General features: G+C 43.9%; 4 protein-coding genes across 6 annotated transcripts; 1 reads left to right on the top strand and 3 right to left on the bottom strand.

Annotated features, from left to right (window-relative positions):
- Positions 1-502: 502 nt before the first annotated feature.
- On the top strand, positions 503-2,764 carry LOC117781845 (reticulocalbin-2). Of its 2 annotated transcripts, none has more exons than XM_034618717.1 (5): positions 503-654; positions 730-1,251; positions 1,540-1,678; positions 1,832-2,288; positions 2,347-2,547. In XM_034618717.1, exons 2-5 carry the CDS (start codon positions 1,029-1,031, stop codon positions 2,545-2,547), a joined length of 1,020 nt encoding a protein of 339 aa, XP_034474608.1. In that variant the 5' UTR covers positions 503-654; positions 730-1,028. The 2 variants fall into 2 exon arrangements, with proteins under 2 accessions (XP_034474608.1, XP_034474607.1); XM_034618716.1 differs by having other exon boundaries at positions 506-654; positions 1,540-1,687; positions 2,347-2,764.
- A 566-nt stretch (positions 2,765-3,330) lies between these two features.
- LOC117781847 (SPRY domain-containing SOCS box protein 3) lies at positions 3,331-5,120 on the bottom strand. Of its 2 annotated transcripts, none has more exons than XM_034618720.1 (4): positions 4,562-5,120; positions 4,336-4,493; positions 3,679-3,897; positions 3,331-3,607 (listed from the first exon to the last, which is right to left on the bottom strand). In XM_034618720.1, exons 1-4 carry the CDS (start codon positions 5,013-5,015, stop codon positions 3,578-3,580), a joined length of 861 nt encoding a protein of 286 aa, XP_034474611.1. In that variant the 5' UTR covers positions 5,016-5,120; the 3' UTR covers positions 3,331-3,577. The 2 variants fall into 2 exon arrangements, with proteins under 2 accessions (XP_034474611.1, XP_034474610.1); XM_034618719.1 differs by having other exon boundaries at positions 3,331-3,581; positions 4,562-5,112.
- LOC117781848 lies at positions 5,039-6,222 on the bottom strand. Its single transcript, XM_034618721.1, has one exon. It carries the CDS (start codon positions 5,694-5,696, stop codon positions 5,109-5,111), a length of 588 nt encoding a protein of 195 aa, XP_034474612.1. The 5' UTR covers positions 5,697-6,222; the 3' UTR covers positions 5,039-5,108.
- A 367-nt stretch (positions 6,223-6,589) lies between these two features.
- Positions 6,590-13,804, bottom strand: LOC117794448 (collagen alpha-1(IV) chain). Its single transcript, XM_034635035.1, has 9 exons — positions 13,788-13,804; positions 13,306-13,401; positions 12,801-12,849; positions 11,770-12,723; positions 11,214-11,710; positions 9,686-11,136; positions 8,657-9,625; positions 7,451-8,595; positions 6,590-7,393 (listed from the first exon to the last, which is right to left on the bottom strand). The coding sequence occupies exons 2-9, from the start codon at positions 13,323-13,325 to the stop codon at positions 7,133-7,135; spliced, it is 5,346 nt and encodes a 1,781-aa protein (XP_034490926.1). The 5' UTR covers positions 13,326-13,401; positions 13,788-13,804; the 3' UTR covers positions 6,590-7,132.
- Positions 13,805-15,252: the final 1,448 nt, after the last annotated feature.

Raw genomic sequence — 15,252 nt, 5'->3', positions numbered from 1 at the left:
TTGCGAGCTATCGTATCCTTTTGCGTGTTTTGCGCACACAAAAAATAAATAAATAAACGCGCGAGTCATAAACGAAACTGTTGGCACACAGCCGCTACAAATTAGGTGCTGCCTCAATGATGTCATTTGAATTTAATCAAATTTCAATTCTTGTTTTTACTTAATTCAAGTTGCGGAACTTTTTATATATCTCACATTTTTCATTTTGTACCCACCTTGTTTTTCTGGCACAGTTTTAGTCTGCTAAAACTGTTAACCGTTGATAAATTGACCAAAAATTGTTAATTTCACTTGTTTTATTTAAACTTTTTCCACAATTTTGGCAAATCAGCGAAATTTTTTTTTTATATTTGCAAACACAATAGCCAGTGATGTACCGCTGAGTCGATATTACCAGAGCGATTGATACTTGCATCATATGTCAGCTGTGTCATTTAGTTATCGATAACTTGTTTAGTGTTTCGATAGGCGCAGAAAAGATTCGATTGCTCTAGCGAGCAACTTTTATGTAAATAATAATTTTTAAAATGTTTAAAAATAGTTAAAATTTTTAGTGAAATAATAAATGAGATAGTTTAGAAGCTTGTAACAGTCGGCCAGACAGTGTAGCGTTCATAAATATCGCAAATTTGTGTGCGCGTCCCAAAACAGCTGGTAGGAAAAATATTAATTTTGAATGAGATGCATTGGAGCAAACACAATTTAAATATGTATGTATGTAAATTTCAGGTTACGCAAATTCATTGACTGGGTTCAAAAGAGTTCATAGATTTTTTGGGCTATTAGAATCTCAAGTGCCAAACCGATTGTGTGTCTGTGTGCATGCGTGTGTTTTATGTTTTCTTAAAAACGCTCAGCATCCAAGAGCACTAAAAGGCTACCAAATAAACGCTTAATGAGCTCAGTATGCGCCTGACGAGCAAACCGTGAGCATCAAACGACATCGCAGAACATTTCTTTAGCTCTCACAGTCTCACATATAAACAAATAGCCGGGAGCTGCTTTGCATAGTCATTAGTCAATTGATTATGGCCAGAATAATACCGCTTTGGCCAATGCTACTCTGTGCGTTGGCCATTATGGCAACTGTTGGACCAATGCCCACCCATGGCGCTGTGGCCAACTCTCACAAGCATGAGAAGCACACGAGTAAGGAGCGTGTCAAGGATGGTATCTATGCACCGCGGGATGCACATCATCATGGCGAGCACGGCGAGCATAATGTGGAGTTCGATCATGAGGCCATTATAGGTGGGTAAGCACAACCAGATCTGGTTGAGTCACGTGTTGTTTTTAGCATACACGCAGTTTCCACTTTATAGCCCCTACATATTGTTTATACCATACATATCTGTGTGCGATTATACGGGATTTCTTCACTCTACATTAAAATCGTTGCGCATTTAATAATATTTTGAATTTTGAAAACACCACGTCAATATATGCTTTGTATGTACATACATTGTGTGCACACGTTCCTTTTTTATGAGCTCTTGCATTTCCCTCTGTTTCTTATGAATATTTAATCAATCTATATAGGGAATACAAAAGAGGCACAGGAATTTGACACGTTGTCACCGGAAGAGTCGAAGCGACGTCTGGCCATACTCATTCGAATGATGGATTTGAACAAGGATGAATATATCGATCGACATGAATTAAAAGCGTGGATTTTAAGGTCTTTTAAGTGAGTGTTGTTTGTTGATTAACCAACGCAGCTAACCACGCTCAAAATAATGCCTTTGCTTAGCTTGATTGTCTAACTGTCGCATGTATCCGTAACTAATTCGTATCTATACAAATTTAACCAACTATTGTCTATGTCACGTAGAAAACTCTCCGAGGAGGAAGCAGCGGATCGTTTTGAGGAACTCGATCTGGACTCGGATGATTTAATTACTTGGAAAGAATATTTGCTAGACACCTATGCCATGGAGGATGAAGACTTTAAAAAGGAAGTCATTGATTTCGACAGCTATGAGGATGAACAGAATATGATAAAACAGGACAAGGAAATGTTCAATGCAGCGGATACTAACAAGGATGGAATGCTCACGATGGAGGAGTATATCTTATTTCAAAATCCCGAGGAGCATCCCCAAATGCTGCCCGTTCTGCTGGAGCATACGATGGAGGACAAGGATACTAACCACGATGGTAAAATCGATTTCCAGGAGTTTGTTGGTCATGCGGCCGCTCATCACGACAAGGAATGGCTAGTGACAGAGAAGGACCGCTTTGACAAAGACCACGATGAAAACGGCGATGGTGTTCTCACAGGCAATGAGGTAAGATTCTTCAAATGTTAGCTGGAATTTCTTTAACATCAACATTTATTACTTTTAGGTGTTATCCTGGATTGTGCCAAGTAATACAGCAATAGCCACCGATGAAGTGGATCACCTGTTTGTTTCTACGGATGAGGATCACGATGACCGTCTTTCATATTTGGAAATCCTCAACAACTACGACACATTTGTAGGCAGCGAGGCTACCGATTATGGTGATCATTTGCAGAACATAAATCATATTTCCGACGAGCTGTAATCCATTGAACATATGACGATTTTTCTAGAGGTTCTGTGCTTACTATTGTATTTTATTCATTTAGTTAGTAAATTAATGTTTTATTCATGCAAATCCCTTTCTTAACATGATCATTTATAAATTATACATAAGCCAAAAAAATGTATGTATTGTAATGTATTTATGTAGTAATTTATATAGACATCAAATAGAATCTACAATATTAAAACATAGCATACGAACACGTATTTCATAAATATTTTTGTCTAAATTACTTGTCTGTGTGTGTTGAGCTTATGAATCTATAATGGTTTATACTGTGTTTATTATTATTATGTTATCTTAAATGTTATACATAGAGATCAATCGATTTTTGACTAGAATATAACTGAACTTATTCAGGCTGCAGTTGCACAATTTAACATGTTCTTAAGACTATTAGCCGACTAATGTGCTACCAATTTATACAATTTGGATTCCACAACGTGCTTTCTTTGACTAGATTTCACACTCGTACCAAAATACATACATATGTATGTATACATATTTCTATACTTATCTTTATTTATTATATTATTTTGAATACTTACATATATTCAATATTATTATATTATGCGTTAAAGTTTTGCTATATGGGCGACACGCCATGGAGTACCCTTTTTGACGTTCATGGATGTATTTCCTCAACACAATTCTTGCCTCTGCCTTATATCACAAATATTGCACATAACTGGCCTATTCCCGAAAACATTTTAGCTACAAATTTCAACAAAAATATGAAAACAAACAAAAACAAAATCCAAATTTCAATACGGCAACTGTTAGGGTTACCTAGAGTAATGTATTATTGTAATAATGAATTGCAAGAACAAATACATTTCATACATCCAAAATGCACAGCTACTTGAAATTTACAATTGAATTCATTTTATAATCGTTCTTCCCTTAAATATGTTACTTCAGTTTGCCCCCAAACTATGGCACAAAACTCAGTTTCACGGGACGTCTTAAACTTCTTAGTCATAATTCATCATGCAGATCTCGTAATCACCTACCTATAATGTACATAGAATACCATATACTACAAGCATTTACACATATCAACACACTGGAAAACCTCTAGAAATCACACAATATATCATAGTTGTCTACCTGACGCAGTGGCTCCATATCATCAATCACCTCTCCAAGATATTCGCTAATTGGCAACGGTAACTTGAGTTTCTCCAGATCGGCAGCAGTACGTATTCTTCGCATTATCACGGCCCGACAACGATCTTGAAGATTAACAAACTCTCTACGTGCACATTTTAGAGTCATCTCCGTTTTGGCAGCTGTTGAGCAGACGATGGGATAAAGCGGCTCCTCCACCTGCAACAAACATGTTATAATTTGTGGTGTTTTAGCTAATAACTTGAGATAATAATAAATATATCATATTATTTTCTCGATTGTAAGTTCAAATTGAAAATATTTTTAAGGAATTTAAGACTCAAGAAATGGGAAAAATCTCTGTTTATGACATAATGATTTGTCAGATTAATTAGGATTATCTTATTTAATTCGAAATTTTTTTTTATTTAAAATTTATTTGCTACCTTTACGAAATCAGCGCTTATTAAATGTGTATTATAAATACCACCTGTACTTGAAGTGTATGTTTTTTAGAGATGATCTGACATAGTTACTATGGTAATCATACAATCCTTAAATTTTGTCAAGACTTTGGAATAGGCTTGCCTAGTAATACATGCTAGTAATTTCACCTCGATGTTGATCTGACTTTTTATTCATATCTAATTTCCATACCTTGTCCAAGCCTCTAAAAGCTACGCCCAAGCATTTGCCATCCTTGTAGTAGGTCAAGGTGCCCTCAATGCCATCATAGAGCACACCAATTTGCGTGGGATGATTTTCACGAAATCGTTTCGTATATAAAAGAGCCACGCCCTTGTGCCAGAGAACGCCTTAAAGAAAGGAAAATTAATTAAATAATTATTGCTCAATAATAATTGTCTTGTTTTTGAATTCTTACCTTTGTGTGAGAGACCCCAACCGTGTTCATTCTCGCCGAGCATATTGCGAAAAGCATTGGCATGGAGGCGACAATTTTTGGTACCAATGCCAAACATAATGGAGGTGCCGAAGACACGTTGGGAGACATGTAACTCCCAATAGTAGCGTCCATTGTTTAGGGGTCGTTTGCCTTGGATGCCGGCGGTACCTTTGCTCCAATTGGGATGAAAGTGTACGGTTCGGAAGTTGGGGCCACTGAGAACGACCTCTTTGGATCGATAGCGCTTACTCCATGTCCAATTATCATCGATGCCATGCACCAAAGGGCAGGACATTGTTGCTGTCGCCGTTAACAACAACTTATCTTGGCCATCACCACAAGCATTCTCACAACGCGGCTGGCGTCGACGTTGTTGTTGTTGTCGTGGCGTCTGCGATTGCATCTGAGGTTGTTCCACTTCCAAGTCGGACATTGTGCGAAAACGAGCTAAATATGTTGCTTGAGCACTCACAGGGAATTTATTGAATGAAGAGACACAAGCCTACTTGATTTCTAAGAGCCAACACTACAAATCACTTGTTATCAACTCTGGTCCCTCCTCCTCCTCCTTCGCCTCCTGCTGCAGCTGTTGCTGTGTCTCCTCTTGTGAGGGAGAGAGCGATGCGTAGCCACTGCTCAAGGAGCTAACACTGGGACTCTGATAGTATTGATAGCTTTGATAGTTTCTTCTCGGCTGTTGCTGTTCCAGACTGCGTTTCAGCTCCCTTCTTATTCTGCGCTGTTGCTTGTAATCCTGTTCTCCGCCTTGGTAACCGTTGCCGCTTCCAACCGTCAGCCGTCTCGTGTGCAGCTGCAGATGAAAGTGATGGCGACAATAGCCTTGTGGACTATGGGCACAAAAGCGACACGCTTCCAAATTGAGACCGGCACCAAGTGGGAGTATGGGTTCCAATATTCGACGCTTTTGTCTCCTCTTGCTCTTCTCCTGTTCCAAGTGCTCCAAATGCTGTAGGGCCTTACGATCGCCGACCGTTTCGGCCACCTCCTGGAGCAGACGTGCGTTCCGCGGAAAGCATCTGTCGTGGATGTGCAACACCAGACGTTGGCAGTAAAGGCACAGCGATTGAAATAGCAACAACAGCACGATAATCATATAGAACAATGGGGTAGCTCTCTCTATTCGCCTGTGTCTTTTGGTTTTTGGGGGTTAGCTATAGTACCTCGGATTGGGGATGTTCCACTTAAGTGTCTGCTCTTCCGGTTCTTTTGCCACACTTGCAACACTTCTTATCACTTTCTAGGCTAATTAACGAATTACTACAATTTGCAGCACTTTAGGCATACATTTTATTTCCTTTTTTTTTTTAAAGAGTTCCACCTTACTGTCTGTAGCTATGGCTAACTTGTCGTAACTCCCATTGAATGGTGTCGCCGCTCTTCGCACTCCGCACTCTGCGCTCTGCACTCGCCAGTGTCTCGCTGTATTCTGCTCGACTTTTCCAATTCGAATGCAAGAATCTACCCCTATTTCATGAACACAGCTGGAACGAGTCGCTTGTTTTTTGTTACTTGTCTTCTTTCCACCACCAATTGGAATTTTTATGTGTGCTTAGACATATCATTATCATATGGTATCGTATGCCACCCTCTGACTCTGCCTCGCCTATCGACAACCCCCCAACCCCTAACCCATGACATGCGCACAAGTGCCTAGTTGAAAGCAAAGTGGTGAGTTTCTCTGAACATCAGACCATTGCATGATTTTATGATAACACTGCCGTCTTCGTCAACAAAAGAATTTTTACCACAAACCACCCCCATACCGCCCATCATCAACCCCTTAAATGTTATCTGGATTAACTTTGAATATAAAAAAAGAAAAAAATATAAATTGTACAATATACTATTGTAAATCATATCAGGGAATTTTAAGTCAAAGATTAATCAGCTGAGCTCAATGATTTTAGATATACTGACCTGAAAAGTTTTTTATGTTACACTTTGGGAAAAGGAAAATTGTTTAGCAAACAGTTTCAATAGCTCGGCTTAACATATTTATAAAAGTTTATTTATTTTTACCATTTTTTTTTCTTTTATAAACATAAACAATTTTCAAAATCTGTGTGTATTCAGTATAGCACTGGGAAAATAATTCTTGATTCTAGATTCTTCTGGGATACACATGCGTGATGCTGGCTAAATTCGAAGATTACATGTAGACATACTGTCATGATCGAGATGTTTCATTAACCCTGTTTTGTTGTACATATTACCAGGCTAGTTTATTATTTCTTGATTTACTTAACTTACACGTAACTAAGAAGCAGTTTACATTTGTTTAGAACATTGTTTGGCAAACGATAAAAAATGGCAGATACAAAAATGGCATCGAGCTCCGCTTGGATCGGAGCGGAGCTTTTGTTGTTTTCTTGCTTAACTTTTGGTTAGTTTAAGGAATTTGGTAGCAGTGTTTGTTGTTCTTGTGTATGTGTTTGTTTTGTGCGTATGTCGTTGTGTGTGTATGTTGTTTCGTTGGTATAGTTAAGGCATTACATTTAGATTAAAATTATTGCATGTGGCGTGATCCGCTTATGAGGAGTTCTTCACACAGACTTGACATCTGGAGACACGGGTCAACAGATTGCCGGCCTTGATGGTTTGTTGTTCGGGCCGCTGGAACTGATCGCTGTCCTCGAGCGTGACCATCCAGAAACTAGTCATCGTCTCATAGAAGTGGCAGTGTCCCTTAGCGCCGTTGCACTCAATAAACGGTGTGGCACGGAAGTCCTCCAAGCAGGAGCCCGGCGATTGCAGCGCCTGACCACCGCCTCCATTACCAACGGCCGTGTGCTACATATAAACAGTCACCATCAATCATATTTTTCTAAAATTGTTATTTGCACTTACCATGAGGAAACTGTAGCCGATCCATAGGCCTTCCCAGCCATTGGGGCAGGTGGGTATCCTTAAGGATTGACTGTGAACCGCAATCACATTTGCTGGTGCCTCACAGACGACGCAACGGGAAATGTATTTACTGATCTCTTGACTTTCTACCGGCATCATCGGTATGGAAGCCGATGTGGATAGCCAGAAGCTTTTGTCATTGCGCGAAGCATAGTTGCATACGTTGTTCTGTCCGCAGGACATCACTGGCAGTGTTGAGAAACGTGGCACACAGGAGCCGGGCGAGCCAAGATCTTGATTGTGAGCATAATCATTGCCATCGACATAGAGCAGCGAGTAGCCAGTCCAGAGTTCGACATGGCCAGGAGCGCATTGTGGTACCTGGTCGTTTTGACTATGACGCGTCACTAAGATGCCAGTTAGGTAGTCCTGGGCAGAAGTGCAGGGTAGACCAGGCTCCCCCTTATAACCAATGGCACCGACAGCGCCTTCTGCTCCTGTAAAGCCTTGTTCTCCGCGCTCGCCCTTGATACCTGGACGACCGACCGCACCAGTCATACCAATAGCACCACGTTCACCTTTTTCACCGCGTTCGCCTTGGATGCCAATCAGACCGCGTTCACCAGGCTGTCCCATGTCTCCCTTTTGTCCATCGCGACCTGGGTGTCCAGGCTCACCCTTGGGTCCGGGTGGTGGTACCAAACCAGGTTCTCCCTTTTGACCACGCTGACCGGGAAGACCGTCACGACCGTCACTGCCCTTAGGGCCGGTGAAGCCTTTTTCGCCAGGTGCACCAACTGGACCTGGATGTCCATCTATGCCAGGTTGACCAATATCTCCCTTCAAACCAGGCAAGCCACTCAAGCCCGGGGGTCCGGAAAGACCTTGTTCTCCTTTTTCTCCCTTTTGTCCTTCGAAGCCAGCTAAGCCGCGCTCGCCTTTTGGTCCAGGATAACCAGTGTCTCCCTTAATTCCTTGAACTCCATTCAAGCCGTCGGTTCCATCGAGTCCAGGTGCTCCAGTTAAACCCCGATCTCCCTTAGCACCCATGGGTCCGATTGGACCGGGCAATCCAACAAGACCAGCATTACCAGGTAAGCCAGCTAAGCCACGATCGCCCTTCAAGCCAGGCGCTCCAGGAGGACCTAAGTTTAATTAAATTTTTATGAATTTAGTGGAATAATAATGATTCTCCGGAGTAAATACCTTCACGTCCGTTTTTGCCAGCACGACCTGGCAAACCCTTTTCTCCCTTGATGACAGGTCCAGGGTAGCCAGTTTCACCACGTAAACCAATATCTCCCTTGTCTCCCTGTAGTCCAGGCAAACCAGGGATGCCATGTGGTCCGGTAAGACCTCGATCACCTTTCTCGCCAGAGAAACCGATTTGACCTGCCTCGCCCTTGTTTCCCTTCTGTCCTGGCTGTCCAGGCATGCCATTCAAACCGGGAAGACCCTTGTCACCTTTTACTGCATCAACGACAGCAGAGGGTCCTTGAAGACCTTTCTCGCCCTTATCACCCTTGATTCCAGGAGCTCCTCTGTATCCTGGTCGACCGGCAAGACCCATATCTCCCTTCAAACCGTTTTCTCCAGCTTGGCCACGCTCGCCCTTAAAGCCTTTAGGACCTGGATAGCCGACGGGTCCAGGATTGCCTTGTATTCCAGGCAAACCGTCAAGTCCAGGAGTACCTGGGGTCCCAGGCTGTCCAGCTAGTCCTTTGTCGCCCTTTGGTCCAGTTGGGCCAGGGAAGCCACGGTCTCCTTTGTCTCCAGGCAACCCATCTTGTCCATGTTGTCCATCGTGTCCGGCATCACCCTTCTCGCCCGGTAAGCCTGGGAATCCGTGCACAGCAAGGCCAGGCATGCCCTTGTCACCAACTGGGCCTGGCCTTCCAGGTTGCCCAGCCTCCCCACGAATACCTGGCGTACCATGCTCACCCTTCTGTCCCTTTTCAGAAGCATCTCCAGGCTCTCCCTGAAGTCCATCAAAGCCAGGCAAACCTTGATTACCCTTCTCACCAGGCTGTCCATCTAATCCATCTTGTCCGGGAAGACCCTGTGGACCCACATCACCCTTAACACCCATAAGTCCTGGTGGGCCCGTTGGACCTCGGGGACCGGTCGGACCATCGTTTCCTGATAATCCGCGTGCTCCCTTGTCTCCCTTCGATCCTATATATCAGATGAGCACTATTAAGTAAGTCATTTGAATTTAACAGCCAAAGAATTTACCATGCAATCCAGAAGGGCCAGGAGGGCCGCGTTTGCCTGGAGCACCATATGGACCAGTGAATCCCTTGGGCCCGTCGTTTCCGACAGCACCACGTTCACCTTTGTTGCCAGGCATACCAACTAAGCCAGTACTACCTGGCTCACCCTTGGCACCATCACGACCTTGAACACCATCGATACCGGGAGTACCCGGAGGGCCAGCACGTCCTTCAGGCCCGATGGGACCTGGTTCTCCCTTTTCCCCGACAGAGCCAGTAGCACCAGGTTGCCCGGGGAAGCCAGCATCACCTTTATCTCCAGGATAGCCAGGATTGCCGTCAGGTCCAAGCAAACCAGGTGCTCCAACTGAACCACGATCTCCTTTCTCTCCAATTAAACCATCAGGACCTTGGGGTCCAGGTGGACCAGCAACAGTAGGTCCTTGTTCTCCCTTTTGTCCCCGTTCACCAAAACGACCAGGTGGGCCGCGTAGTCCATCTTTGCCATCATTACCCGGGGCACCGAACTGTCCGGGATTACCCTTCTCACCACGAGGGCCATTCATGCCACGAGGTCCAACCTTTCCTGGAGGACCCTGAGGACCAGTGTCTCCCGTTTCTCCTGTCTTACCCAGGTCGCCCTTTTGGCCCATTGGTCCATCAGGGCCAGGCATTCCAGTGGGACCCTGGTTTCCTTTGCTACCCTTCAAGGGAACTTTAAGTTCGCTGGCAGCGCATGTGCCTGGCTCACCCTTTGGTCCAACGTATCCGGACGTTCCTTTGTCACCTTTGAAACCGTCAAACCCAGGTCTACCTGGCTCTCCTTTAATGCTTTGTCCGGGGAATCCATCGGCACCGTCGCGTCCAGGACTACCAGCTGTACCATCTATTCCAGGCTGTCCAATGTAACCTTTCTCTCCCTTCGCTCCAATTTCTCCTTTAGCGCCTGGGTAGCCGGGAACTCCACTATCTCCACGTTCACCCTTGACTCCAGCAGGACCAGTTTTTCCGCGTTCTCCCTTTGGTCCCTTCTCTGGCTTAATTTGACTCAAGTCAACAAATGCGGATTGGCCACGTTTACCAGTAGCTCCTGGAGCACCAGGCTGTCCATCGACTCCGTTATCGCCAGGGGGACCCGTTTGTCCAATGATACCGTCATCACCACGTTCTCCAGGGTATCCTCGCTCACCGTCAGGACCTCTTGCGCCGGGACTACCGGGAGTGCCATCAAGGCCACGCTCGCCCTTATCTCCCTTAAGTCCAGGAGGGCAGGAAGTACATTTACCACCAGCATCACCTTTTGGTCCCATGTCACCCTTATCTCCGGGAATTCCTGAACGACCAGCATCGCCTACAGGTCCAGGACTACCTGCCGGGCCAGGTGTACCAGGTCTGCCTAATTTCGAATCGCCGGGAACACCAGCATTGCCCTTATAACCGCGCTCACCCTTGGCGCCCTTCAGGCCAGGTTGTCTGTTGATGGTACAACATTACAGTAGGTATTTGTGTAATCAGAAAAATTGAGGAGCACGTTGGCTAAAGACATTTACCCATTTTGTCCATCATCTCCTTTGGGACCCTGAAAGCCGTAGCCTGGAGTTCCTGGTTCACCTTTTTGTCCTTCAGGTCCTGGAGGACCGTTGTGGCCAATAGGACCTAGAGGACCCTGGGGCCCTAAGCGTCCAGCGTTACCCTTGTCGCCCTTTTGCCCGGCAGGACCCTCATTACCGGCATGACCCGGCAACCCAGGACCTCCCTTAGATCCAACATAGCCTTGAGGTCCTGGTGCACCGTCCATACCGTTCAAGCCCTGGACACCTGGCTTCCCAGTATACCCACGGGGTCCCTTTGGTCCTGGAGCACCGGGTTGCCCACGGCCACCACCAGGAGGACCCGGTGGACCCTGTAAGCCTCTCTCTCCAAATTTTCCAGGTCGTCCGGGTTCACCTTTCAGGCCAGGTTGTCCAGGGAATCCATGCAGACCGGTTTCACCACGATCTCCCTTTTGTCCAGCAGGTCCTGGGGGGCCAAAGTTACCTTGACGACCCTAGAAATCGATCAATTGGATTAATTTCACGGCCGCAGCAATCGTTTTCGAGGACTTACTCTATCGCCAGCACCGCCAGGCAACCCTTTCTCGCCCTTTTGTCCATCATGTCCAGGTTCCCCGGCTGGTCCCCAGCCGCCCTTTTCTCCCATAGGCCCAACTTCACCCTTTTGGCCAGTATCACCACGTTGACCTAATTCTGTGACTACGCCTTGTACGGGAAGTTTAATGGCCGGATCTCCCTTCTCACCCTTATCTCCCTTTTCTCCAGGCATAGCAGTAGCAAAACAAGCTGCGCCCTTCTCACCCTTGATACCGCGATCTCCTCGAGGTCCTTTTGGCCCATATGGACCGGTGTCACCGCGCTCGCCCTTTGCGCCGCGTTCTCCTTCGGGTCCGGGGAAACCAGAACGTCCGGCAAAGCCGGGCTCACCCTTCTCACCCTTGGCATAATCCCCATTCTCCTTAGCTGGTTCACCTTTTTCACCCTTAAGACCTTGTCCGCCTGGGTAACCGCGTGGACCAGCCATGCCAGAAAGACCTTGCAAGCCGGGTAGACCATCTGTACCGTCGCAGCCATCCTTACCAGGAGTTCCGGGAAAGCCTGCATTACCGGCAGGACCTTGAATACCAGCTACGCCTGGCAAGCCGGGTATACCTCGTGATCCCCGCTCGCCCTTATCACCGCGTGCGCCAAATGGTCCAGGATCGCCCTTCTGACCCTTATCACCAAGTGGTCCCTCCGGGCCAGCATATCCCATAATACCCTTGGGTCCGGTCGGGCCCTCGGGGCCAGGTAGACCACGGTTACCTTTTTCAGCAATGCATTTGGGCATACATCCGGCAAATGCACCAGTGCAGTTCTTAGGTGGTGGCCCACCACGCTGTATGCTGACCGAATCTACAATATCGTAGCTATCGTCAATCGAAAACGTGTTTCTTGGTTCTTCCCTGCTTTGGTGTCGGACTGATTCTTGAATTGAGCCAGTGGCTCCAGGGTTCTTCCAGAATTGCTGTTAAAATTAACATTGATTTTTGATTGATTTATTAAAAAAAGCATCTTTGCATTGATTAAACAAATTAATCTTACAGCGTTTGCAGAAACCAACGCTCCAGCAATCACAGCGGCGAACAGCAGCCTGCAAAGAAACGGAAATCTTAACATAAATTCGAGAATCACTTAGGGTCAGATTATTGAGTTAAGCTATGAAGAGCACCAAACTGTGGATGGCAACGGAACTCATTGGATCGCTTTCGACGTTTCGCTCTGTATGCCTGATAATTTTAAGTCTCTTATCTTGCATGCGTGTATGTGTGAGTATTTAAGAGTATGAGAGCGCCGTCAAGAGAAATGTTCTTTAAGAGAACGCAGTCACTCTCATCGTATCATGAACTCAAATATTGCTGTGTGAGTGCGACTTGCAATATTTGAGAGGCACTGGAATGCTCAAGAGCGTTGTCATGCTTAAAGGCACTGAACATTAGTCAAATTGTGAATGTCCATAAAGTCAATAAAATATTTAATTAAAAAATTAATGTTTATGTTGATTTAATGATTTAATGCACATATTTAAATTATTAAGTCTTTTACTTACCGCTTCCAGTGGGGCAACATTATGCCCTATGTACAATGCCTGCACAGTTAATAATTGCGGTCCTTGTCGACTTAAAAATATGTTGCCGTCGTTGGCCTGAAAAAATTGGTAGAAAAGTAGGCACTTAAATTTGCTGTTCATTGGACACAGAAATTAGAATATCAATAAATTAAAGTAAATATAATAATATACTGCGATTGCAATAATTAAATTAAGTTTATATTTTGCAAATATTGAAATTATTTTATTTTGAAAAAGTTTTCATCTTTATTCAATCAACGCGCACTGCGCAGTTTGACAAGCACTGCATTTCGTACAAAATTTTTTTTTTTTAATTTCCAATTTTATTGTAATGTAATCTCTTGACATTGTTAAAAGCTGAGATTTTTAGTGGAAAATAGCTTATGAGTTCACTTGGGGTTTAGAAATCTTTTTTCTTGCATTAAACTAAATTCTTGACTTTTTGTACTATTATCCCTTACAGGAATGTGATCCAACTATATGGATCGACTGGAGCGTACTGAAAAACCACACAACCGACTCGCTGCGCAGCGAGCACGAGCGAAACACAGAGAAGCAGCCAGTTAGCTAGCCGAGAACTAAATCACTAAAGACAGAATCGCAGACAGCAGACCCAGCCTACTTACTCGAGAAGACGGAACACGACTAATTATAGTATAAGCTCCATCCATCCAAAAACCAAACAGCCATCGAACGATCGTCTGCCGAAGAGCTCACACGATCGGGCACGAATAACGTTCACAGCTCGGCTCACGTACACTGTCCATGTGGTCTGTGTCCATGTGTGTGTATATATGTGGAATAGTTGGGGAGGGAGCATGTGGAACGTATGGGAGACGACTATGTAGCAAGACTAAACCAATCAGTTAACCTAACTAAAATGAATATGAATGAAACTTGGCGATAAGTACAAAAAAAAAACTATGTCGCTACTTAGTAATAATTGTTGATTTTGCTGTTGTTGTTGAAGGCGATATGGTTATTCAAATGGCAGGCAAAGTCTTTGGATATGGATTGCCATATTCAATGCCTTTACTTCCCCCTAGAGCACCTAGTACACAGCTCTGGACTGATAGCCCAATTGAAAGATCGGGCACATGAGTTCCGTTACTGCCCGCTCTGATAGGACTTGATCCGGCATGTTCTGGCTTCTTGTGCTATTTTCAACACTCTACACTACAGTAAAATATATTACTGCATTTAAGTTTCATATAAGATCAAACAAAATTGTTTGAAATTTAATTCGAGTTGAGTTTTTCATTGATTCTCCATGCAAAACTGACAATAAATGTATCATTATATTATTATTTAATTTTTTTCTGTAGTTCTTTAAGTCAAGGCAAAGTGTCAACTAAATTTTGAAACCTCTGATAAGAAAACTTTGTTCGTTTATTTCATGTATGGAACTAGCGATTTTTATATTAACACATCTTCAGTGTGATTGTTATGCAGTATAGGAGTCCAAGGATTTTCTACTCATATTTTAATAACATACTTTGTACTTGCATTCTTTTTTGCCATTATAATATTGTTTTTTATATTATAAATTCTAACCTAAAATGCTATAAATCTATGTGCTATGCACCAGTTCGAGCCAATAACATAAAATAAAATCGTAAAAATAAATTGCATTTTTGACAAAGTACACAACTATTTTAAAAATGTTAAGGAACTATTTTGAATGAACTATTGGAAAGAATAAAAAGAATTCCAGATGCTGTTGAAGATTCGAGTTTTGCAACCTTGGATATTAAAAAGTTACTTTGAGATGCGATAATAGAGTAGTGAAATAAGTGTACATTGTATTGAGACTAGTAGGTCGTTTATCCAAATCGACATCCCACTAACCTAACCTCAGTTGTTTTGGGTTAATCTTGCTCAATGGACAAATTCTTGATTACGCTTGGAATTAGATTCGGTTTCAAA

Source organism: Drosophila innubila, assembly GCF_004354385.1.
Source record: "Drosophila innubila isolate TH190305 chromosome 2L unlocalized genomic scaffold, UK_Dinn_1.0 4_B_2L, whole genome shotgun sequence".
NCBI classification, from domain to species: Eukaryota; Metazoa; Arthropoda; class Insecta; order Diptera; family Drosophilidae; genus Drosophila; species Drosophila innubila.
This window is presented reverse-complemented; position numbering and strand designations above follow the sequence as displayed.